General features: G+C 38.2%; 1 protein-coding gene across 1 annotated transcript in view; it reads left to right on the plus strand.

The window, feature by feature from the left end:
• Nucleotides 1-302: 302 nt before the first annotated feature.
• DDX60 (DExD/H-box helicase 60) overlaps nucleotides 303-26,541 on the plus strand; it is a 49,391-nt gene continuing 23,152 nt past the window's right edge. The window contains exons 1-23 of the mRNA XM_076336557.1: nucleotides 303-363; nucleotides 2,173-2,550; nucleotides 2,685-2,754; nucleotides 4,428-4,605; nucleotides 4,748-5,089; nucleotides 5,579-5,686; nucleotides 7,222-7,383; nucleotides 8,305-8,463; nucleotides 9,270-9,411; nucleotides 10,558-10,719; nucleotides 12,147-12,249; nucleotides 12,976-13,091; nucleotides 15,274-15,437; nucleotides 16,462-16,714; nucleotides 17,561-17,724; nucleotides 19,811-19,963; nucleotides 21,045-21,194; nucleotides 22,228-22,347; nucleotides 24,367-24,462; nucleotides 25,173-25,288; nucleotides 25,817-25,962; nucleotides 26,156-26,265; nucleotides 26,373-26,477. Coding sequence (XP_076192672.1) covers nucleotides 2,187-2,550; nucleotides 2,685-2,754; nucleotides 4,428-4,605; nucleotides 4,748-5,089; nucleotides 5,579-5,686; nucleotides 7,222-7,383; nucleotides 8,305-8,463; nucleotides 9,270-9,411; nucleotides 10,558-10,719; nucleotides 12,147-12,249; nucleotides 12,976-13,091; nucleotides 15,274-15,437; nucleotides 16,462-16,714; nucleotides 17,561-17,724; nucleotides 19,811-19,963; nucleotides 21,045-21,194; nucleotides 22,228-22,347; nucleotides 24,367-24,462; nucleotides 25,173-25,288; nucleotides 25,817-25,962; nucleotides 26,156-26,265; nucleotides 26,373-26,477 — 3,483 coding nt within the window. The 5' untranslated portion in view covers nucleotides 303-363; nucleotides 2,173-2,186. The remainder of the gene's footprint in view (nucleotides 364-2,172; nucleotides 2,551-2,684; nucleotides 2,755-4,427; nucleotides 4,606-4,747; nucleotides 5,090-5,578; nucleotides 5,687-7,221; nucleotides 7,384-8,304; nucleotides 8,464-9,269; nucleotides 9,412-10,557; nucleotides 10,720-12,146; nucleotides 12,250-12,975; nucleotides 13,092-15,273; nucleotides 15,438-16,461; nucleotides 16,715-17,560; nucleotides 17,725-19,810; nucleotides 19,964-21,044; nucleotides 21,195-22,227; nucleotides 22,348-24,366; nucleotides 24,463-25,172; nucleotides 25,289-25,816; nucleotides 25,963-26,155; nucleotides 26,266-26,372; nucleotides 26,478-26,541) is intronic.

The raw sequence follows: 26,541 nt of genomic DNA on the forward strand, positions 1-26,541 counted from the left end.
AGGGGCAGAAATAGGAATTAATATTTTCTGCACTGTATATGCAACCTGCATTAACAATATTCTTAAGCAATGCAGGCTCAGTGGCTCTTGGACCATTAACTGAAGCCGCCATGACTGAAAAGCATAATTTAATGGAAGCAAGGAAATACTGGTGATACTTTGCCGTGCCGTGTTCAGAGACGTAGTTCTCCTGGCACCTCTGAAATGCGACTCTGAAATTTCCCGGCCGGCCCGGGAAATGAAACCGAAAGCTGGTGGGAAGGGCGATGGTGGGGCCCGACTCCGCGGCCGCCCGCCGGCGGCGCCTTAAAGGCGGGGTGGCGGCGGAGCCAGGCCGGGCGGCGGAGCGGGCAGCGGCGGCAGGTACTGTCGGGGCCGGGGCTTTGTTAGAAACTGTGGTTAGGGTTGCCCTTAGGGTGGGGTTTGGGGCTGAGACTGGGATTGGGGTTAGGGCTAGGGTTGGGCTTATGTTTGGGGGTGCTGTGGTTGGATTTAGGCATGGTGCTGGAGCTGGGGTTGGGGTTTGCATTAGGGTTGCAGTTGGTTTAGGGCTGGACGAGGTGGCTGGACAGCATGCAGGGGAACATATGGGACTTTGCGGGCAGCAAGGGAGCACCCTCCAGGGTGGTGGGGCAGCGAGGCTGCTGCCAGGGTGTCCAAGCCACCTGGTTGCCTCTGCCCACACTGTAGCCTCAGGCACCTTAGATGTCAGTGTGTGCACTGCAGAAAAGCACCGATGTGGCAAAGTATTTAAGCTTTTTTTTGGAAAGGAAATACAGCAGTCCATACATGAGTATGTACAGATACAGTTTTGCTTTCTTTGAGAACGGCTGACTTCACATTTTCAGATATAAAAAGTCACGCTTGCTTAGGAGATTGCTGAGGTGGTGATGGCCATTTTCTAGGTAAGCGACAATTTCAGCATGCAAAAATACATGATTCATCCCAGAATGGTGTTCTCAAGCCTTTGATATAGCTTTTTCAATTTAGATAAGAAAATGGAGAAAAGCCTCAGGTTTATTGCTGCCTTGACAAAAAGTACAGGTACTTGACAAAAGTTTGCAGGTACACAAAAGGTGACTTTATGTAGCTGTATGTATATAAGTAACTTACATTTCATGTATGTTAAGCACACCACTCTAATATAGCACACTGTGTACAGTATTTTACAAGTAGATAATAACGTATTTTTGTTTCTTTTTTCTGCAACTTCATTTGCTAGGAGTTTAACGCAAGGTGAAAATCAAGAAGAAAATTTCAGCTTAGTTTTGAGTTGAGTTTGTGAAATCTGAAAAATGGAGGTTGCACTTTAGTTTCTTTTGTTAGTTTTTTAAGAAAGACTTTATTTTTATAAGACTAAAAATGACATCTAAAGATGAAATAGTCTTTTTATGGTCTCAGGAAGATGAAGGATAACCATATCTAAGGCATATGAATATTACAATGGCAAATACTACAACAATAAATACTGCATGAGGCTGTTACCTGAATAGAAACTAGAGAAAACTAAGTTCAGAAGAACTGAGCTGATATGATAGGTAGTGTGTGGGGTTATCCCAAGCTGCTTGTTCTTTAGTTCAAAGGAACTGAACATCGTGACCTCGTAAAATGGGGTGTTACCCTAACCGTTACAGCTGTATGCTCACTGAAGATTTGAGAATTCTACCCTTGAAAAAAAAAGAAGAAAAAAGCTAAAACTGAATTAAAAAGTGTGTTTGCTACCAAACCATGATTACCCCCATCATGCAATGAAAATGTGGCGTGCCTACTTGTGACTGGACTAGCACTGGTGTGGGTGCAAGTCACTTGAACCAGGAAACATGGATCATTCCTTGGAGCGTGCCATGTAAATATAGCTAATATAGCAAATTATGACTAACTCCCCCAAGGGCCCCTTCATGCAAAGCAAAAAACAGATATGTAATGGTCCTCTTTAGTAAACTTTAAGAAAGACAAAAGCTGGTGTTTTACTTATAGTTCATAAAAATATTTATTGATTTTAAAATGAAAATATCTCACAGGGATGTTCACAAAATGCTTTCTGATTTTTCTTAAAGTTTTATTCCAGTGTGATTATGAAGTAGATAATTTAATGGTTGAAGCCTCAGAGCATACCATATTTCCTGAAAATTATCTCTTGATTACCTAGAGTTTTCTTTTTTTGGATGACAGTGTCAAGATCTGTGATGGATTCTGCAGAAGATCATTTCAAGAAAGTCGTTCATAATGATGCAAATGAGAATGCTCGTAATGATGATACGGATAGTGAGTGTAGTGACAGTGAGAAAATAGGCTTCATTCCAACAAAGGAAGATAAAGAGAGTGGGAGTACAATTGGCAGTGATGAGGAGGATGAGACCAGTGACAAAGAGGAAGCAGCTGTTACACAGATGGTTAAAGAACAGGAAGATAGAGAAGAAGAAACCGAAGACCCAGATTACAGTAAAGCTTATAGTATCTTGACTACTGAAGAAGTGACACAGCAGGCATCACAAACTGAAGGCAAGGATTTCAGAATTCTCCAGCACGAATGTGATTCCCAAAGCCCTGGTGAGGAGCTCTTACTAGCTTATGCTCGTGTCTGTGGCTTCTATTGCAGTGTCTTACCTTTTGGTTCTTTTGTAATTAATTGATGAGTTATGGTTATATGGTTCTATCAATAACCATGTGTGTGGTTATTTTAGAAATAAGAAAACATCTTGAATTTCTGAAGAAGTTGAGGCTACACATTTGGGCGTCCCTATCAAGAGCTCAGTAAGTACGGTGGAGTTCATGGAAAGAAATGTAATAAACGGTAATAAAAATAGTTTCTAATAGTGTAGTACCTCTTAGAGAAAGAAGCTATATGCTCGTCACCTAGGTTTGTGGAGAACCGGGAGATGTAAGGCATGTTTAGGATTTCATACTTCCTCCAGCCACATGAAGGAAGATTCCTAATGTAATAGAAAGTCTGCCCAAAGAGTAGGGATTGTCTGCATATTTTAGGAACTGATCTACAATTTTAACTATTGCTATTTATTCTTTTTCAAATTCTCAGTCCTGCCTTTTTTGAGCATGTTTCCTCACATGTTATAAGGCTACTACTTTTACAGCATTTAAAACAGTTTTCCTACAAAATTTTCCTTTTCATATATACCTTCTGTGTTTTTGCACATCAGTTCTCGTGCATGATCTTCTGTATCTCCAGATTCTGATTCCTTTCCCTGCTTGATATGGAAAATAGTGCTGTTCACATTGACGGTGAAGTATCTTCTCTGCATTCTGGAGCTGACATGCTAAAGAGATTAGTATTAATTAAAGGCAGACAATTTAAAAGTGTAAGACAGAAGTTTACATCGTTTTTGTTCATGGAAGGCTACTCATTGCATCAGATAACAAGCTGGGCCTGTAAATCTGAGGCTGTTGATCCCAGCCAGAAAGGAAAGCTGGGTTTTCCCACGTGTGGATATAAGGTGATCTGTGTCAGGCATGTTTGGCAGCCTTGAAGAAAACAAGCATGTTCTTACCATTAGAGTATGGATGTTCTCATAATATGCATTAGTACTGTAATATGTAATAGACAGTGTAGTATGTAATAGACAAACATGAAAGCAGAGAACCTTTACTAGAAGGGCTTGCCTCTTCTTCATCTAGACCCGCAAAAGTTCTTCTGACTCCTTGGTCTGTCCTGGGTAAATCATCATGTCCCTGGACTTTCATGGATTCTTAAAGAGCTGGAGAACACAGTTCATTCCTAGGACGTATTAAAAACTACTGAGGTGCTGCCTGTTTATACTTGTCATCTTCAGTGAAGAGGATTTGTTTCACGTTTGACCTAAGACTGATTAATGTAAATTTTATCAACTTTCATAGTTTTCTGAAATGGGAAGGGCATGAAGAAGTCTTTTAATTCTTTGGTCTCTTGAAGGAATGTATTGTGATTGGATTTCTCTTGCTGTTAAGGTATTTTTTTTGCCATAGACATTCCTTGGATGAGGGAGGGAGTTGTCATTGTCATGATAGTTGTTGATAACCCACTTGCTATTTTTAGCTGGAAACTCAGGCAGGAAGGCTCTCAAAATATATTTTGTGGTTATCTCCTGTGGGGTATTTCTTATAAAACAGATAACACTTTCTGCATAAGCAGACATGGACAAGAGGTGCCACATAAGTCACAGAAGCCTCAGATGCTACAGAAGTATCCAGAGTTCTAAAGGAGACAATTGCTAATACATTCAATAACTGAAAGGATTGCAAGCTATTTAGGACTAACCTTAGATCCAAGAAAGATGGTTTGCTATTGATTTAATTTATACATTTAATGTTTAGTTGATTTAATTAACAAAAACATTTATTTTAAAATCTATTAGTAAGCAAATTTATTCTTTCTCATGTCCCCAACTTTTCTTGGAGTAATGTTATGTACATGCTATTTCTTTTTCTTTCAGGTATGTCAGTCTGTTAAAAGACTTTGTTGAGTCTGAATTCTTTGTGATAGATGGGGATTCCTTACTACTTATGTTTTTAGATGAGGAAACACAGTATCTAAACTTCTTCTACCAAATCGAATGCTTCCTGCAGGATTTCACTGAAAAAGGAGCAAAATACGTTATTGTTTTCTTTGAGGTACTGAACAAGTAACATTTGTTTGCTGTTTAAACCACTGCACTCCTTCAAAACCAACTGCTTGATTCTAATCAGGATTAGGAAACTGTTCATTGTGTCAACAAATGTAACTGAATAATTTCATTGTTTTTATTTTCCACAGGATGCAGAACAGATGTACTTTCCATATCCTCATTTTCTTTTCTTACGTACTGCATTAATAGAACACCTGAGACATAACACAGGCACCGCTGTTCATACAGAATTTTCCAATTGTTTATCATCCAAATGGGAGATTTTCCTGAAGAAAAGCTATCCTTACTTCATCATCGTGTCTGACATAGGACTGACCTCTCTCCAAACAGACTATTTATCTATTTTCATTGCTCATTCATTGTCAAAGAAAATCAACATTGTGCTTGCTTCAGGACAGGAGTATGATATTCTTAGAGTTTATGGATATCATGTTCAGAGTGTGTATAAACACAGATTATTTTTTCAAAAGGTAAGTTACACAACTTTGTTGTTGGTTTGCAGTAACGGTGTTAGTTCTACTTAGCAGATTTAATTAAAATATCTCAATATAAGTATTATATTTTACATATTAAAATTATAAAGCACTGATAATGTGGCTCACTTTATGTATCTTTAGTCTACTGGTCTTGAAATCTTTAACAGGCAAACATTGTGACTGGTGGCAAATTCCTGCCCTGTTCTCTATAGTCTCATTTCACATCCTTGTTCACTTAAGATACAGTAGTCTCAAATACAGACTTTCCCATATCTTCAGTATCATGTGTCTTAGATGACTTGTAATATGCCAGACGACTAGCATTTAGGCCAGGGATGTGATTTTTAAAGGAGTTTTATTTAAAATAGATGTTTCTTGAAGGCTGAGGATTGTTATATATCTGAATGGTTTGTCTGTGGCTAGTAGTCCCTGGTGCATTGTATCTATTGACTTTTGCATATAACTGACGTCTGCACTTCTTAGTATGAACAAGATCTGCGATATGCCTGTGAAAACCTAGTCAGGTACGAAGAACCATTCGTGCGTCTCTATGAACATCTCGAGCTGAGCCTGAAAAGCATACAAAAAGAGGTAATTTGACCTCTTTGACCCTTTTTCTTTTTTCTCTTCAGGTTGACTGTCTTCCTCCATTCCTTTACCTGAAATTCGTTCCTAGCCAGGACTGGGGGCTCTCTTCCTTATCATGAAGTGACACCCTGAGTCTGAGAATGTCTCCTCTGTGCCCACTCTTCTTCGCAGCAGCTTGAAGCTGTTTCTTCCTTTAAAGTTCACTAAAGTAGGATGGTTCAGCTGGAAGCTGATCGGTGGGATGCCACTTAAGGGATGTTTCCATCTTAGTGACTGCCTTTATCTTGTAGAAGATGGGAACAGCCCATTCAGCAGAAAACATCATCTGTGGCATAAATCCACCCTTAGCCGCCTGGGGGGCTGCGGCTACTACCCCCCCGGTGTGCTGTGGCCATTGCCTCATCCCAATGGCAACAGCTTGCTCCTGAGGGTAGGGTGCGGGAGGGTATGTTCAGCAGCAGCAGGTGAGAGTCGGTGCTGCTGCCAGCAGCAATCTTGTCTGTAAAGACATCTCAAAATCTAAACCTCTCTGTTGCAGCTGCCGAGGCTTGCACACTCTGTTAACTATAAAAGTATTCACAATCTGGGAATTTTTTTTTTTTTTAGATCTTGATTACAGTTGCAAGGTCTGTGCTTGCATGATTAAAGTGATGGATTCATTAATCTCATTTTACAGTATTTTAACCTTAAAAAATTGGTATTTTAATGTATATATTATACCTTTAGTGCCTAATATACCCCTGCCATTTTCCTGAGTGTTAAGTTACACTGCAGTGTTGTGACTGTACTTCCGCTCCTGCAGAGAACAGCAGCAAGGCTTCCTTGGACTTCAGTAGGAATGATACTGGTCCAGCAAGCTGATTTTTTTCAGTCCAGAAAAAAATGGTGTTACTTAGAAAGCATTTTAAAGTCAGTAGAAACACAGCTGCCTGGCTACTGCTAAAATTTTGTTTTATTATGATTATCTTTCCTGAGGCAAATTCAATAATTAGGTACCCCAGGAGCAGAAAAATTTCAGGGTGCAGTGAGGGCAGGTGGCTGCTCCCTCGGGGCCCGGGTCATGGGAACTCCCCTGGAGGCGGCAGGGCAGGGCCTGGTAGCCCGGGCCTGTCCCACTGCCCCAGCCAGGAGCAGGGCAGCTGGGTGGCAGCTGCAACCCTGGGCATCAGGCATCTCCCTGGGAACGGGCTGAGGCCAGACCGGGTTGTCAGCCTGCTGGGCTGTGGGGAGCTAGAGACTGGCACTGCTGCAGCATTGCTGGGGCAGGGACTGACAGCCCTGAGGGGCTGAAATGGGGCCCTGGGCAGGTGGGGACAGGCCCCAGGGGTTGGGCAGGGACAGTCAGGGCTGTTGGTGCCTTCAGGGACATGCCAAAAAAGAACTATTTTTACTAATGATTGTGCCCACTTTTCCTTCTGTAGTTTTCATATCCTTTTTTTCCCTTCTCTGATGGAACTCTGTAAAGGATAAGACTTGTCCTTTTTTTGTAATTTTTATTATAGTGGTCATTTGTGCTATTCATAATGTTATGACTACAGGTTCGCCAGACTGTCTGTCTGTTGAAACAATTGTGGCCTGAAGGATCTGACATTCGGCGTGTGGTCTGTGTTCTTGCTTGTGCTGTGGGATTAAAAATATACAGCAACATGTTGGAAAATGCAAATATTTCCATGGGAGCAAAACCAGAGGAATCAGCAAGAGTAAGAATTTTTTTAATATCTTTTCAGCACAGTGACCATAAACATTTTGCTAACAAGGGAGATGGCTGTCCTTCTAGATCCCAAGCTGAAGAGAGGCCCAGCTGCTTCATTTGTGACTGCAGTCTGTAAGTGGTCTGGTTCAGATAATTACAGTGGCCACAGCTTTTCTAAAGGAGCATGGTCTACTCTGTGGGTGGCACTGTGCCCCCTGCCGCAGTAGCTCTTCCTGGGGAAAGTTTTACCTTAGGACCAATTACTTCCATAGGAAGTTTTACCTTAGAAGGTAGTTGGGCTCATCATTTTTCTTTTCCTAATGTTCAGTGGCATAGTAGCTTTTACAGAAGAGTACACTTTTCCTCAAGTTAGCAAGACATTTCAGAAAAAAGGTTTCTTTCTAGATGTGGTCATGACATCATTTTTGTGACCATACTACAAGCCTTATATTTTCATCAAGTTAACACAGACACAATATATCAGTAATATTTTATGAGACACATATTCAGTGGACTACAGGATAGCTACGAGTGGTTAGCACAGCTGGATTTCTGTACAGACTTTTTGCTGTGCAGTTGAGAAAAGAGCATAGGCCTATATCTAGATATTAACTTTTCCTCTTAAAATAATAACATTTCTAGCCAGACACACTGACAATTGTTTTTAAGTTTTGTCTTGATTTTCACAGTCATATTTTTTCAGAAAAGAGATTTTTTTAACATTATAACTGATCTGCATCTACCAGCACTACAAGAATGTTCATTTTGAAGTAAGTGTATCCACAAGTAATTGCAATGCACAAATTGTTTAAATACATCAAAATTGTTAGCTGCTTTAACAAAGTGCAAACCACTGAATTAAGAAGAGGTGAACACAATTATTTTACTGAAGAACATGGTCAACTTTTTATCTGTCATCTCTCAACAGGGAAGAAGTAAACCCCTATCTCCAGAAGGAGCAGCTGAGCTCTGTAGAATGCAATGTCTTACAGTGGCTTTTCTCCTTCATATGCCTCTTTCACAGAGAGCTCAGATTAGGATCATGAAATCCTGCTGGACTAAGCAAGTTTTACCATTAATAAAAATGGTATGTGTAGCACTGTCTTACTTCCCCTGTCATCAGGTGCAATTGTCATTTCAGTTTTCATTTTCCTTTATATGTTACTTTAGTCATCTGATGAGATCAAAGAACATAATGTACCTGCTGGAAACAAGCCTTACCTGGTTCAGGAATCTTGTGAGCCACAAATCAGTGGGGCTAGGAGAATGTTTGGGGCAATATCTCTATACTTGACCTCTTCTGGGTGTCAGTCTCTTCTCCCAAGTAACTAGCGATAGGATGAGAAGAAATGGCCTCAAGTTGCGCCAGGGGAGGATTAGATTGGACGTGAGGAAAAATGTCTTTACTGAAAGAGTGGTGAAACATTGGAACAGGCTGCCCAGGGAAGTGGTGGAGTCCCCATCCCTGGAGGTATTTAAAAGACGTGTAGATGAGGCGCTTAGGGACATGGTTTAGTGGGCATGGTGGTGTTGGGTTGACGGTTGGACTCGATGATCTTAGAGGTCTTTTCCAACCTCAATGATTCTATGATTCTATGATTCTTAGACATCTCCAGTTAACCAGCGTTAGTGTTAGGGTACTGGGCTAGATGGACCTTTTGGTCTCATCCAGTATGGGAAGCTTGATTGCAGGCCTTTTTATTGTTTGAAGTTGGTTATTACAGTGAAGGAGAACAGTGAAGGCAGTTTCCTGATCACAGAGAAGTCGAATAACAGTGTGTTGTTTTTCACGTCAATAAAATCTGTGGTAGTTAACCTTGCTTTGGAGATGCTTTGATCCCTCCACATGAAAAGGTGCTCCATAAGAATTAATTGTTTGCTTTATTTTAACAGCAACAGTTGTGTACGCATTTTGCTTTGACACAGCTAAGTGATACAAATGATTGGAAATTGGATTTAACTTACCTGCCTGACTTAAATGATGATTCACTGCTCATAAATCTTGCACATTATTATGAGGTCGAATACACTGAAGGTATTTATCTTTGTTGAACAGTTTGCTTCCTTACATGTCTAACTTTATTAAGCTGCAAAATGAGAATGAAACTGCTTGTACAAGCAGAAATGAGCACAATTTTCTAATTACCCATATAATAATGGATATATTTTATGGAATAATAGGGAAACTTTTTTCTATAGCCAAGTCTAGAAAATCACATGTGAAAGTGTCTTTCACCAGTACTCATTCAGAATACTTTACCATGTCATATCTTCGATGTGCCACCTGTACTTATGCAAAGGAAGAGTGATATAGCATAGGTAGTAAGAGCTCTGTGTCACTGTTATTGGGTACGCTCAACTGTTTGGTTTTTAGCCAGTTTTCTATCCATTTCATTTTGTCTTAGTGCAACGCAGTCAGAATGGAAACTAGGTTCGATCCCTAATGTCACTGTGACATTGGATAATATTTTTAATTTCAGATGAGGTTGATTCAGACAAAATCATCATATACTGTCTTATAAATACATGAATTTGGGAGCTGGAGCTTTAAGAACATCATCAGATGTGTTAAGATTCACAAAAAAGTTACAAAAGCTGACAGAGCAAGAAAGTATGGAAAAAGATTTGTAGCAAATGTCCTTTCAGAGTAATTCTGTTTATCTGAAATCCTCTGTCATGAGTCTGTCTGTCTGATAGACAGACACAACACTTTCTTTATTAATCTAGTCACAAGATGTTCCTGTATGTACCTCAGTAAAGCAAGTGTAAAGGAATTTTTAACGGAAATATAAATTAGGAATATGAAACATTTGTTTTTATAATGATACATATTATTGGGCACTAAAAAGAAAATTCTCAATTCAAGATCCTACCCTGAAGGAGGTGAAGGTGAGAGAAACTCTTCGTTAGCTGTGGAGCTTGCAGACTTCCACAGACAGTCTAAATCTGGTGTTCTTTCCAACATACATCTTCTCAGTACATTTAGTTAGTTATACCCTGGGCTATTAAAAACTGTGAATGTACAACATTCTATCCTAATTTGTTCTAATGACCAAAGACCTTGGATAGGACTGGAGTCTTTGTGACTGATGCTGCATAGGTGAAAAGGTAGGTTCTGTTTGAGGAAACTTTTAATTTTAAAGGTCTTTTTTTTTCCCTTCTTTCTTCCCTCCCTGTGCAGGATTAGAGTTCAAAAAGGAATTGGGGAAAGAAATGGAGAATGAATACCAATGTTTATGGGACACTGTAACGAAATTGGCTGTGAAATACAGTTTTGGAGATGCTTTCCCAATACGAAAGACCTCCCAACTATTTCTTGAACAGGAACAGACATTATTTAGAGGTACTGACAACTCCACAAATTAGAGAGTTAGAAGCATGATCTTCATTACTATCACTAAAAGTTCTAGAAGTAGTGATCTGATTTTATCCTGATCACAAATCTAATCCATGCTTTATGGATCCTCTCCTCCTTCCTTTCAACCCACTAGCAAAACTTGCAGCTGATGCCAAGATAAGTCTGGCCAGACCTTATGGGTGAAATTCTGTCTCCACTGTAGGCGGCACAAGTATTGTTACTGACTTCAGTAGGAATCGTGTTTAGTTCCATGATTGCTAGCCCAAATCTATTGTATGTATTGTAAAAAACATGATTAGTGTAATACAAATAATAGTAAAAAACATAATTACTCATAATTAAAGTAACGATTATGGTGCAGGAAGACTGTCTCTGAAGAACATCTTTGTACATGTTGACATAGGGTTGGGCAGGTATTGGGCATGGGAGCAGCAGACTAAGTAAAATGTAGAATTGTTGCCCTAATGGTAGAGAGTCCAGCCATCACTGTAGCTCACATTGCAATCCTTGAAGGTTGTAGAAATGTGACTTGCCCATAAGTGTCTTAAATTACACCATCATCCTGTTTAGTAGCCCATAACTGGGGAGCTGCATAACTGGTTCAGAGATTGTTTTCTTCCCTCACTTACAAGACCTGTTCTGAATATCTGAAAGGAGTAGGTAGAGATTTTTGCCTGATATCTGACAGAGATACCAGGCAAAGAAGAACCAGTTTTGTGACAACCTTCAAATGTTTGTTTTAAAGCTGTCAAATTGTATAAATCTTTAGAAGAGACAGTAAGAAATTCAGTAAAAGCTGGAATATAATTCTACTTAAGTTTGTGAGTGTCTTTCATCTGGTTTCAAAGATGTCAAGTGGGCAAAGTGGGCTCTAGTGGGCAGAAAAAAGACAGTTTCTTTGTTATCTGTGGGATATTAAGGCATCTTCTGGCACAGCATTTGTGTTGCCTATTTCTGTATCTCCTTTGGAGACCTTGAAGACTGAAGTTGTGGCTAGACTTCAAATGTGGGAAGGATGCACAATGCTACATGTCATCTTTAGTCATCTAACATAAGTGCAGTTGAAAGTGCATATTTAGGGGACTGTGGTCTTTATTGAATCAGTGCAGGAAAGCAGATGCCTGTGAGATGGGATGGGTTGTAACATTCAAAAAATTAGTGTAGGTGTCTGAAATGGATTATGAGAATATCTACTTGAAAGCAATAATGATGTCTGCTTCATTCTTCTTCCCATGCTTGAGAAGAAACAGGAAAAGGGGAACTAGTGAACTGTTGCTTACTTGTAGCAAATTTTACTTTATAGAATTTAATTTATAATTTCATTTATAATGTAACTTGACAGAATTTTCAAGTATCATATGCAATTAGATACATTCTTATTTAAACTATTAATTATTTTTTACACTGTAAAGTCTATGAAGAAGAAATTCCTAACATTGGACTAATCGCAGTGAAATCTGATCTTGTTGAAGATTATGCTGGAGATGTTTTGAAAGACCTACCTGTTTTAGAAAGGTACATGTATGAGTTTTATTCTAATGAAATAACATTATATGGGTTTATTTTCTACTCCCCTGCACTTTACATCCATATTATGCTCAATTTGTACAAATGTAGAACTGCTTTTGCTATGACTGGGTAAAATTTCACATTTACATGTACTGGTGTAAATATTAACAGAAAGTTCAGAACAAGAATGGATAAGAGTCAATATATCCATATTTTCTTATGCTGTTATTTGTTTGCATTATAGTCTTTGATTCTTATTCCACATTCTGGAACAGTTTTTCTAAAAGTACAATTTGTATTTGAAAGGCCTTATCCTAAATTACAAAGCTCAGATTGATTTCAGGAGAAAAACATGAAGTAAAAACACTGGGAAAAAAGTAAGAAGAGATTATCCTTTACGTTTGCTCTGCTACTTGTGGAAGTGGGTTCTGTGCTGCGCAATGAGTATTTTCTAGCCAGTCTGCAAGTTACATAGTTACATTGCATTCTGTGATTAATCTGTATGAAAATAAGTGAAAAAATGGGGTTTTACTTTGTTTATTAGTAATTCTTTCTGAAAAACTGAGGCTATCTTGACACACTATATTTGGAGTAGAATTAAACCCTGTGTTGGTTTTCTGCCACAGTAAAATTGTGTTTTGATAAATACCCAGTTTTTTGAATGTTTTGAATGTTTCATTAGAGATGCTGAAAAACACAATTTCTGCTCCGTTTAATGTTTGTATATTTCAGCAATGATCCTGCAGTTACTTCACTTATTAAACACAAGGAATTTGATGAGCTTCATCACTGGCATTCTGGCAGACCTTTGACTGAGGAATATGAGCGAGTACGGTGCAATGCTGATGGTAAGAAAGACTAACACAAAGCCCATGTGTCTGTGTTGACTAGAACAGTATTGTAAGTTTATCATGGTTTTGAAGAATGACTTCTTATTTCAGAAAATATTTGCAGCTGTATAAATACTTGCCAAACTAGAGCTACTGCAATAGCTAAATTATACTTAAACCGATGTGCCTGTGCATTATGTGTATGCATTGTGTATTATCTTAAATAGGTCTAACGAGTATAACAGAATGAGCACTTGTGGTCAGATGTTCATGATACATTCCCTTTTGCTTGCGAAATGCTTCACAGATTTGTATAAGCAAACTGTGTGTACATGTGCAGTTTAATGTTTAAATATATAGTTTGGATAATGCTTGGTAAGCACATCCATACTTATCTTTTGAGAACAGAATTAAAATAAGAAGTAAAAGAAGTTGCTGTGGTTTAACCCCAGCCGGCAGCTAAGCACCACGCAGCCACTCGCTCACTCCCCCCCACCCCGGTGGGATGGGGGAGAGAATCAGAAGGGTGAAAGTGAGAAAACTCGTCGGTTGAGATAAAGACAGTTTAATAGGTAAACCAAAAGCCGCGCACGCAAGCAAAGCAAAACAAAGAATTCATTCACTCCTTCCCATCAGCAGGCAGGTGTTTAGAGTCACCTCTAGGTAAGCAGGGCTCCATCACATGTAACGGTTACTTGGGAAGACAAACGCCATCACTCTGAACGTCCCCCCCTTCATTCCTCTCCCCCCAGCTTTATATGCTGAGCATGACGTCACACGGTATGGAATATCCCTTTGGTCAGTTTGGGTCAGCTGTCCCAGCTGTGTCCCCTCCCAACTTCTTGTGCACCCCCAGCCTACTCGCTGGTGGGGTGGTGTGAGAAGCAGACAAGGCTTTGACTCTGTGTAAGCACTGCTCAGCAATAACAAAAACATCCCTGTGTTACCAACACTGTTTCCACCACAAATCCAAAACATAGCCTCATACTAGCTACTACGTAGAAATTTAACTCTATCCCACTAAAACCAGCACAGAAGTAAACAAAAGTTGTTTGTATCATAATTCTTGATGTTATGCATTATAGCTTCCTGTAAGTTTTTTCCAGTTTTAGATACTAAGGAAACAAACCATGGACTTAGTTTTGATATTAGATTTGCATATTTACATGTAATGAAGTATACGATACTGTATCTACCAGCAAGTACACAAAACTTTCTCTCAAAGATGTTCCCATCATCTATTGCATCATACAATGAATTAAACTGTGAAAAACCTACCAGGAGTTGAGGAGTCATGGATTACTGTTGGTACTTCCAGGGTTGCTTATGGTTTTCATTCAGTGACTTAGAAATGTTTTTTCCTGAGAGGGTATTTGCACCACTTGACCTATGAAACTAGGGTTCCATCTGCTCATCTTTCCGACTGGATGATTTTTTGCATTCTTCTGTGCACTGTGATTTCAACGGAGAGCGTAACCTATAGAATAGTAGCTAGAGCACCTTCCATAATGTTGGAGTTGAAGGTTTATGTCCACTCCAGCTGAAGTGAAGGCCCTCTCTCTCCCGTGCCTTGCATGAATACTCTGAATGCTGGCATGTGTCATCTCAGTCTTTCTTGTGAAAATCAGAAAGATCTTCTGAGATGGGTCTTCACACTCAGAAACTGACTCATCATTTTGATTTTAGGGCAGAGAGAAATACCTAGGCTTGAGCGTGGAAGTATCCATGTGTTCAGTTCAGTATCTTCCATTGGCTAGCATAAGTGTTCTTCCAGCAGCTTTATTTAGTTATGTTCTGATGACGGAGTCTTGTTTTCATGGGGAAGAGGTCTCTTTCTGATCATCTGAAATGCCTTTGGAAGACACCTTCCTATTTTCATGGACTGTGTGAGAAGCCTAGGCATTTTATTCAGAAAGTTATAATTTCTTTCCAGGCATCCTGCTTGTTAAGTTTTCCAATATTTTTAATGTGTGCCTAAAGTATTTTGAATTTGAGTCTATTGCTTATCTCTCAGATAATTCGAAGTACTGTTGGATTTCAGTGAGTCTTAGTAGCCAACCTCTTCCAAAATGTGATTTTTGCCTTTAGGTCAATGAGGAATTTTTAAGAAATTTATCCATTACCCAGGTATCTTTTCCTGGAAATAGATTAGGCTGGAATTCTATCAGAGTGTTTTTTAATCAATTATATTTATTTGCAGCAAAATCCAAAGATCCACAAGAAAGAAGACAAATACAAAAGTTACAGACTTTTTATCATTTTTATGGAAGCACTTTGGAAGACAGCACTTCAAAACTTATTGTATATCAAGAGGATGTGTCAGGGAATGCTAATGCTGCTGTCAAAAAGACACAAAAAAAGCATGTGAGTATATTCAAGTTGCTCTTTCCAAATCTTTTTTCTGTTATCCAGGAAGGATTTCTACTATATGAGTCCCGCAGCTAAAGTTTTATATTCTGAATGCACTAGTATTTCTCAGTTGAAGAAATTCAAATTGCCTTTGTACTTCAAATTTAATTAGCTAATTGGCAAAAGTATTTTTGTTCCTAGTTAGGAATACTGATGAGTGATTCTATTTTAACAGGCACAAGTAAATAAAAAAAATAATAAATATGAACTCTGTAAAGGCTGATAGGTTTTGGCTCATGGCCAGTATTATAATGTGGAGTGAAGGAAACTGGAGTTCATGAATTTAATTTTACTTTAAGAAACTATAGAGAAATACTGGAAAAAACATTATTCAGTTATTTATTTCTCTGCACTATTTAGAAACATTCTCTCTGAAAGATCCTGTAGATATTGCAATTAATTCTAACAATGTGAACATTATCAGACATCACAGGGTATGTACTTGCATACTCATGAACAATACTGCGTGATAGTAATTTGAGTAATATTTCATAATAGACTGTACTATGGATTACAGATTATGGCCTGTTGAATTACCTGTAAAAGTCTGTATATAAAACAACTTTGTTAACTTCAAGTAAGGTTGAACTCTTAATTTTATTTAACTTATTGAAAATCTTCTCAATATGATCAGAATTAGTATTACCCATGTATAAAATAAAAGCTTGAAATTTAACTTTCAGACATCTGCTATTTTATTTTTCCACATTTGGGCTTTTTTATACTACTTGTGAAGCTTTATACTGACTTAAAATGAAGCTTAGGGAAGCTCCTTCGAGCAACATATATTGGGATTCAGAAATTATACCTCCTTCAAAATGAAGTACTATTTTAAACAATTCCCAAAACACAATGCATCACACAGATGAATTGAAACCTATAATGCACCTGCTGTGATTGAGTTTATGGATTAACTTTTTTTAGATTATGCTTGCACACAGTGATGGTTAGTTCTAAATATCTTCATTTTATTGGATAGAAAAGTAAAGCGGAAACAATTGCAGAGGAAAACAACAGGCGACTAAAAACTAAAGAAGAAAAGAAAGAACAGGAGCAATGGAAAACCTTGTGTATACCAACTGAAAAGGAAATAAAAGCAAATCTGACTGTTGGAATAAATAAATTGGAGAAGTTTCTCAAGACCCTTAAAAGTAAATCTGTGAAGTTCAGCGTAGAAATGACAGGACTGTCTGCCTGTTTAGAAGCGTGGAAGGAACACTGCAGAGAGGAAGGTATGATAGCCAAATTCATGTTCTTATTCAACGTCCATGTAACCAAGAGAGTGAATGACTTTGCACATTCTCAGCTGGAATAAAGATGTGTAAATACCGCCCTGTTTCAGGAGCACGAAAGGGGTTTTTAAGTATTAACAGCCTCTGGTCCCCTTTTGCAATTTCAAGATCCTTTGAGTCAGCCATAAAGTAGCCAATGAAATTAGATTGTAGCTGTTTTCCTGGTTTGCTTTGTAAACATTGCATACATAAAAAATTTATTTTATTGTATATATTTTTAATGATTATGTATGATGCACACTAAAATGTATCTATATTGCAGTGGATTGTTTAATTAGCTGAGGTAGTTGGCTCACAGTCTGAATGATGACGATTTGCACAGAAATCTGTGCTACTATGGTTAGTGGCCTCCTATTTCACCAGAATTAACTTGTTCAGTCCATACCCTTAGTGAAGAGGGTCCAAACACACACTGCTCTAAATGTGTTGAGGAGAATTGTAAACATTGGAGTGAAATATGTTGCTAATAAGATTGAGTAACAAATGTGTGGGTCAGGAAGGTGAAATGGGGGAGCTCAGTTATTGTGTAGATGTCAGACGTATGACTCCCTTTTATAGCTGAGCGTGCAGAAGCAGAATTATTTGGGTGCTTGGTCTTCAGTGGCACTGCTTGTAGAGGTCACAGAAGTGTGGGTTGTCTTTGTCTAGTTGCCTTTAAATAAAATTCATTTTTAAATTGTCATAAATGTGGTTGGATGGATAAGGTCTGTTCTAAAAATACCAAGTATCAGAAGACTCCCAATGATACAATTGGCTCTCAAATAACTGTAGGCTTTTTTTTTAAAGGTAACAAATCTAAAGATTTAAGCAAAGCTGTTCAAGTCATGAGGAGAATTCATATCCTCCTTGAAAAATATCAAGATCTCTTGGAGAAACCACATCTACAAAAGCTGACCAGATATCTAAGGCTTCTTGGATTTGAGAATTTGGCATGCTCTCTATCTGGCCAGGTAACTTTATAGACTGTAATGATTCTACTGTAACTAGATCTGTAGCTGAATATCAACAGTGTTTTCTTAAGCATTGAATGGTGTGTAGAAGACCTATATTGAGCTTATTTTATTTTGTATTGTGCCATACGATTTGCAACTGTCTATTCTTGCTTCAGATATTAATCTTCTTTAGTTCCATGGATACATTTCTCTGCTTGATGTGAGGGCTAGCTGGCACAATAGGCCACTTCCCCTTTAGTAAATAGAACGTTATATGGCTGCAAAGATACTCTTTGAAACATGCATCAAGAAAAATTTGCTCTAGTTATGTCTGCCTGAGGCCTTAGACATCTCTGGGAGGTACCTGCTGCTCAATTCATCACATCAGCTGAACTCTGCATGTTAAAAATAACTGTTAAAAGCTAAGTGATAAGCACCTGCTCTCTAACAGGCCCAAATGTGCTACTTTAGAAAAGGAAATCTTTGAGACTGCAGAGGTGGATGAAAACTATTCTGTTTGTTGTTATGGTATTACTGATCACCTTTGAAGGAAACAGTTTCAGATACTGAATTGCTTGTCCTTGCTAGCACAGCTGAGACCACCAGTAGCTACACTGAATTTGGCTCTGAAGTAATTTCTCTAAGGATTGACCTTATGCTTTTCTGCATGTTAGCAATCTGCCCACTGGCTGATTTAATGTTAAGAGCAGTGTGTAGGTGGGATGTTATTAGGGAGGGGGGATGCTAAAGTGGCTCTCAGGCGGAAAAGGGAGGATATAACTCACAGACTGCAGAATATGGAGTCAACAGAAAAAGGAAGGAAGATTACAGTGAACTGTTAAAACCAGTATCAATCACTTCAGTGTCTCATTTTTCAGGCACAGTAGAATTAGGAATTTTTGGAAGCTTATTTCTGGAAAGTGTTTATCATCCTTAAGGATCAGGACTAAGAGGTGAGGGAGGAAGTGATTGTTTTGTAAGAAATTTTCTTCCCTTGAAGAGTGGGAATTATTTGTCTCTTTTTCTATGTGAATTCAACTGGTGTACAATAATTGTTTGCTTTTGGCTATGTAGTTATTGTAAGGGTGTTTGGTGCCCAAAATAAAGTATATCTACTTCATTTCAGGAAGTAGAATTGTAGGATCCGAGGATCTCAAAAGGTCTGTTGTAAAGGTTTGTGGTGATAGAAGGGATATGTTGGCAAGTTTAATGTCTGGCTCAGAAGGGCTCTAGATCAGTCAGTGCATTTTGGACCTACTTTTGCTTTTGCAGCTGCTTGTTTCTAATTATTACTTTTGCAAAGTTGGGGGAATTTTAGGAATAACTGAAATTTTCAGGAATAACTGAAAATATTTATTTCAAGAAATTGAAGAAGTTGTGACATCTCCATCCCTGGAGATAGATAGTAAAAACTCGGCTGAACACAACCCTGAGTGACCTGATCTAATTGCACCTGCTTCTAGCAGTGAGTTGGATTAATTGGCATCCAGACATCCCTGACAACCTAAATTATTATGTGATTTTCTGATCTTCTGGTGTATGTTGAAACATGTAACGCTTTTCTATACAGCTTTTAGGTTTAGATGTTGTAACCAGACATGTCCATGAACATTAGATTTGGTATGTCTTAGGGTATACAGGCATTGTTTAAAAATACAGTGCTTTACAAAATTTGGGATCACACTCAGTCTTTATATTGAATTTCCTTTTGCAACTGTGATTCATTGCACCAGGGGTCAGGGCAGGCTGAAGAAAAGAGACATAAATATAGGATGAGAAGGCTCTGGCAGGCAATAGCTTAAAGAGGCTGAGCATTGCCTGCTAGCCAGTTTTCTTAGCTCTTCCGACAACAAAAACACCACCAACACCAACACCAGCTATGGAAGACATATTACTTTTAGAACATAGTCTCCTTTGAAGAGATACAAGCGTAACCCTGACATAAGGCTATATGGTATAGATTTCTGCAAGAAATAATTTAAAAATCACCTGCACTTTCATATGTTTTGCAAAGCCTGCAGAGTTCCACAGAGCAAAAGATGTGCCATTTTCTTAATCTCTGGCTAGCTTTCAAACCAACTTGAATTTTAATTTGACCTTATAGACAGGAAAAAGTAATGATCGGAATATAAGCAACTATGCTATTGAAGTGGGTCCAGCTCGCTTTCAGCTACAATACATGGATTATTACTTGCTCAGAGAAGAGAGAAATGATCCAGATCCCCGGGTGCAACATTTCATACCAGACACATGGCAGGTAATGAGACACAAACTTTTTGCATAAAGTTAATGGAAATGATCTTTGATTTTTTTTCCCTTTTTTTCCATTTAAAAATACACATTATTATACTACTTGTCAAAAATAGTGTTGTTTAACAAATTTAATTTTTTAACAAGTTTAACAAATTCAGTAGATCATTTTGGACTGTATTCCATGTTCTTTCTACACTGAGAGCTTGTCTACAGAGAGCTTGCCTCAAGGAATTCAACATAAGAAATGCCGAATCCATGGGATTTCACTGTTTATTACCATATTTGAGGCTGGTAATGCCCTATTTGGATAATCTCTGACTGTTCATCCTCTGCTCATTTGTCCCTAAAGAATTAGCCGTAGTATGAGTTGAGAAATAACTTTTCTGTCTAAAGCAGAGTAAGTCTGACTCGGATTTTTTTTATTATTGGACTGGGGAGGCCAGCTGAATTTGCTGCTTTGCATGCCCATATCTGCAAAACAGTCACTAGCTTGAAAAGCAACTTGGAACTTGGCATATGTGCTGATAGAGAAAGATAGTGTTAGTACTATTTCTGTTTCCTCTTCTGTACCCCTTCCCCCATCGTTTCACAGACCTATGTAAGGTGAGAGAGCATGGAGGAAGACAATAATAGAGAAGAAAACAGATTAATAAACACTATATGCTGGGGGCAGAAGAGATATTTGGACAGTACTGATGTAACTATTATAATGTAAGAAAAAAATACTGCCTTGTATAAAACAATGAAGTTTTTGGAACTAAATTATACACTGCTGAGTTAACTGGTTTTATTTTTTAATTTGAAAATGTCCATGTTTGGACTAAGAATGTTCTGGTATCAGTATCTCAGACCAAATAATTGAAATTGACAAGTTATGATTTGTATTTCCATTTTTTTCCACTAATAGTTTAAGAGAAAAGAATACAGTCATAAAACGACTAGGTTAACTCTAACTTTCTGTCATCTAAAATCTGTATATAAAGTTTACATGCAAAAATAAGAGATGTTTTCACAGAAAGAGCTAGTTTACACAATAAGAACTTCATAACAAGACAGTTTGACATAAGTAACTGCTTTTCTCTTAGCGAGAACTTCTTGATGCTGTAGATAATAACGAGTCTGCGGTGATTGTCGCTCCCACTTCATCAGGAAAAACATATGCATCATACTATTGCATGGAAAAAGTTCTGAAAACGAGCAACGATGGAGTAGTTGTGTATGTTGCTCCTACAAAGGTAAGGCTGCATCCTACTACATGTTCTGTATGTATGACTATGGTATTTCTCAGTATGATTCTGAAACCATTTGGGGTAACTTGTTACACAAATTTAGTTGGTATATATTTTTTTAATTAGAAATGGAATCTTTACATCCTGTTTTACATTTACATTTATTAGAAACAGCATGTTTACAAAAAAATCTTCAAAATATTTAAGCTCATGTAGAGTTTTTGTCTGTATAGCTAATTTAAGGTCAGAAACACTAATATATACAAAAGTGCTATAAGTAGCATGTTAAGTAAATGGTGAGCGTACCAAAAGCCTACAAACATGGTGAAAGTAATATTAGAACAGAACAGTGACTAAGCAAGTCGTCTTTTTCTAATTGAGTTCACCATTAGATGCTTCAAGAGAAAATTTATGAAACTTTAGGAAGTGGGATACTTTTTAATGAGAGCTATATCCTAATAGTTAAAAACTGACTTAAGTGCTGAGGTGCAATATTTTGATTTCTTCCAAAAATTATTTTAATGTTCAGTAATATGATTTTTTGATATTGAATTACAAGTGCTGTTATTAAATAACAATCTCTATGGATTGTTTTCTATAAGTAAAATAAATTTTTTTGTGGTTTTACTCAGGTTGGGCATGAAAATCATCTTTTCATTTGAATATCAGTCTGGGTGCAGAAATGTATTTTATACCTGCAGCCCCAGGACTTTGAGATCATTAAAGTGCTTGTAGATGCAATAGAATGTGATTATTTTTAACTGCTTTGAAAATAATTAAAATACAGAATTAATAATGTATAACTCACTTTATACAACACAATTTCTTTGAAAGCATTTGAGTGTAATTGCAAGTCAAGTACTGTACCTTTTTAAAGTTAACATTGTTGACAGTCTAGACTTAATAGTACATTACATAGTACATTATAATCTAGTACATCATTATTGGTGCCAAAATTGAATACTTTTATCTGTCTCAGAATATCATATGCCTTTAAACATACACTGTCTAGTTTTGTTAATGACCTGCTTTATTTAAGGCCCTTGTAAACCAAGTGGTGGGAACTATATACAATCGATTCACCAAGAAACTTCCAGATGGATTGGTAGTGTGTGGAGTCTTCACACGAGATTATCGCAATGATGTCATGAATTCTCAGGTATATTTTTATGGGTGTTTTAACACATAATAATAATGACTTCTGTATTCCATCTGGCTTCTGAAAATGTTAATTCTAATTATAACAATTGCGCCATTACTAAATACAAAGTTCAGGAAAAATCTAAGCACACTTGTACTGCTGACCAGAAAATTTCAGTCTATGGCATACAGCCTTACCTATTCATTCTTAGGGGACATGCAGTTGATTACTTGCTCTGGTTAAAAGAAAAAATATTAAAATCCTTTGGTTGCCAGCATACAGCAGATGCCTTACAGAAGTCCAGATAGAATACATCAGTAGCTCTTCCCATGTCCACTGATGTAGTCACTCCATCATAGAAGGCCACTAGGTTGGTCTCTCTTGTAGTGGAGAGCCCAGAACTGGACATAGGACTCCAGGTGTGGCCTCATCAGTGCTGAGTAGAGGGGAAGGATCTCCCACCTTGATTTGCTGGCAACACTCCTTCTAATGCAGCCCAGGGTACCATTAGCCTTCTTTGCCACAAGGGCACATTGCTGCCTCCTGTTCAACTTGGTGTCTACCAGCACCTTCAAGTCCTTTTCTGCAGAGCTGCTTCCCAGCTGGATGGCCCCCAGCACACACTGGTGCATGGGGTTGTTCTTCCCCGGGTGCAGGACTTTGCACATCTCCCTGTTGAACTTCATGAGGTTCCTGTCAGCCCATTTCACCAGCCTGTCTAGGTCCCTCTGGATGGCAGCATGACCCTCTGGCATATCAGCCACTCCTCCCAGTTTGGTGTCATCAACAAACCTGCTGAGGGTACACTTTTCCCCATCCAGATCATTAATGAAGATGTTAAACAGGATCAGAACCACTATTGACCCCTGGGGTACACCGCTAGTTACTGGCCTCCAGCTAGACTTTGTACCACTAATCACCAACCTCTGGGCCCAGCCTTCCAAGCAGTTTTCAGTCCACCTCACTATCTGCTCATCTGGCCAATACTTCAACAGCTTGTCTGTGAGGATCTTATGGGAGACGTTGTCGAAAGCTTTACTGAAGACAATATCCACTGCTCTCCCCTCATCTACCAAACCAGTCATTTCATCATAGAAGTTGGTCAAGGTTGGTCAAGCATGACTTCCCCTTGGTGAACTCATGCTGAAAACTCCTCTCCTGATGATTTTCTTGCTCTCCATGTGCTTGGAGATGATTTCCAGGATTAGTTACTCCCTCACCTTCCCAGGGATTGAGGTGAGGCTGACCAGCCTGTAGTTTCCTGGGTCCTCTTTCTTGCCCTTTGTTGTGGTTTAACCTCAGTTGGCAACTGAGTACCACACAGCTGCTCGCTCACTCCCCCCCGCCCCCCCCTCCCCCCCCCCCCGCCCCCAGTGGGATGGGGGAGAGAATTGGAAGAGTAGAAGTGAGAAAAACTTGTGGGTTGAGATAAAAACAGTTTAATAATTGAAATAAAATAATATTAGCAATATAATAATAATAATAATAATAATAATAATAATAATAATAATAATACACAAAGCAAGTGATGCACAGTGCAATTGCTCACCATCTGCCGACTGATGCCCAGCCAGTCCCCAAGCAGCGGCCCCCCCGGCCAGCTTTCCCCCAGTTTATGTACTGAGCATGACGTCACATGGTATGGAATGTCCCTTTGGCCAGTTTGGCTGTGCCCCCTCCCAGCTTCTTGTGCACCTCCAGCCTTCTCAGTCGGTAGAGCATGGGAAACTAAAAAGTCCTTGGCTAGTGTAAGCATTACCTAGCAACTACTAAAACATGGGTGCGTTATCAACTTTGTTCTCATCCTAAATCCAAAACACAGCACTGTACCAGCTACTAGGAAGGAAATTAACTCTATCCCTGCCGAAACCAGGACACCCTTCTTGAAGATAGCAGTGACAAATCGTTCATTCATTCTTGCATACCTTGAAATCGAATACATATATATAGTTTTAAATGCTTTTTAAATACAGAAACTACTTGTAGTTGATTAGCCAGTTTACTTGAAAATAATGCTCTACAAACCTTTCTTCTTAGATACTAGTGACCGTGCCTCAATGTTTAGAAATCTTGATGCTGTCTCCTCGTTGCCAGAAATGGACCAAACGGATACAATATGTTATATTTGATGAGGTAGGCATCTTTTAATAGTAACCAATTTAACAAATATACGAAAAATCTTGGGGAAAAATGCCGGTGACTCAATTTTTCATTACATACATTATTGCTGGTAAAAAAAGAACTTTCAGAAATATTATTTCAGACTTACTTGCTTTTTCCTGTTCGCTGATAGTGTTTATGTACTCCAGTGAAAGAACTTAAAACTCTGTTAGTCCTCAAGAGGACATACAGTTCAGTCAAAGCTACCAGGAACTTCCTTTATTTCTCTCAAGCCAGTCAACTGAAAAACTAAAAGCCACCACTGTAGTCTCAGTGGCACAAATAGAGCATTCCAGACTGGGATTATACACATTTCACATCATACGGTATTTGTCAGTATTTCCAGGGAAAAAGTCAATGATTAATCTCACTAAATTTAAAATTCCTACCGCATTCTTTCTTTTATATAGAATCAATTGCTAATGATGCCAGTGAGTATCTAGGGTACAAAGAGTGAATGTAGTATTGAAATTTACACTAATTTGCTATCCAGTGAAGCCTGGAGAGGGATTTACTGGACATTTGATTTGGATCTCATGGTCATTCGCTACAACATAAGAATTATTCATTACTGATCTTGCCAAACTTTTGATTTTTGCAAAACACAAAACAACTCCTGTTATGGGTGCACTTTGATGAGTAACACTTCTTCTTTTCTTCTAATCTTTTTTCCTAAAAAATAGGTCCATTGTCTTGGCGGTGAAATTGGAGCAGAGGTTTGGGAGCACCTTCTGGTAACAATTCGGTGTCCATTTTTGGCGCTCTCTGCTACTGTCAGTAACCCAGAACACCTAACTGAGTACGTGTGGAATTTTTTTGCTCACAAGAGCGTATTTAAATTGGATATGAGCTGTTTTAGATAGAGAGGTCAATTACTATTGGGAAGCAACTGATTTGGAGTTATATTGTTATATGTATTATGCTACCCTTAGTTCCCCAACTGACATAAAAACAATACTGTAACTCTTAACTCTGTAGTGAGAACAGGCACTACTATTCCTTCAGACCCTATAATTGAGCTGTGCAGAGGAATATAGGAGGCTTTTACATCTATTTGAATTGCCAAAGCCTGATAAGCACACTTGTCCATCATCAATCAGAGAAGACACCTGCACTATATTTATATATATGTAATGGTGCTATTTCACATTTTTTATTTGCACCCTGGGATAAGCTGGAGAAAATTGCACTGAAGATGGTGAGAGGGGGACTGGAAATTCTATAGGAGAAATTGAGCAGACTGTAGTAATTCATCTATTATAGCTGTAGCAATTTTCTTAAAATATTTTTTTACAACTTTTATTTTTATTTTATTCTTGCACTGTAGGTGGTTACAATCTGTGAAAAGGTATTGGCAATGTGCTGAGAATACAATAAAAGGAAGCTCTACAAACTCTGAAAAGAACTTTACAAGAAAATGTAAAGTGAAATCTAAAGTACAAGAACAAAAGAAATCATATCGTGTTAGACTAGGTGCGTATCAGAATATTTTGTAACTAAGAAATAAATTTTAGTGTTATTTCTGCAAAAACTTTAATCATGGTGTGTGAACTTAAGTGTATTTTGTTTTGTTTTTTCTTTTAAATAAAAACAAATCTTGCAGGATCAAGTACTTGCTTTTTAAAACAACCAAGTGCATCATGACAGCTTTTTTGTCTCTTCACAGTCTTGTATGAAGAAAGATACAATGATTTGGAAAAGTATGTGTGCTCTCTAAAGCGCAGTGATTTTATCATTGAACACTGTCATCCGTGTGCTGCATTAACAGTCAATCATGTAAGTATCATACTGGCGTCAACATTGTTTAGCAACTGTTACATTTAGGCAACATGGATTCCATCAAAATGATTCTTTTATTTTTCTTTTGTTTAAACTTCTTGCAGATTGAGAACTATGGTATTCCTTCAGATCTTTCTCTGTCTCCACGAGAGAGCATCCAGCTTTATGACACAATGGTAAACGTCTGGCAAGAGTGGCCAAGGGCACAGGTGTGTATACACAGCTGTGGGCAAAATATATCAAAATAAATAGATAGCGAAGTACTGCAATGTT

This window comes from Aptenodytes patagonicus, chromosome 4 (assembly GCF_965638725.1).
Source record: "Aptenodytes patagonicus chromosome 4, bAptPat1.pri.cur, whole genome shotgun sequence".
In the NCBI taxonomy this organism is placed as follows: domain Eukaryota; kingdom Metazoa; phylum Chordata; class Aves; order Sphenisciformes; family Spheniscidae; genus Aptenodytes; species Aptenodytes patagonicus.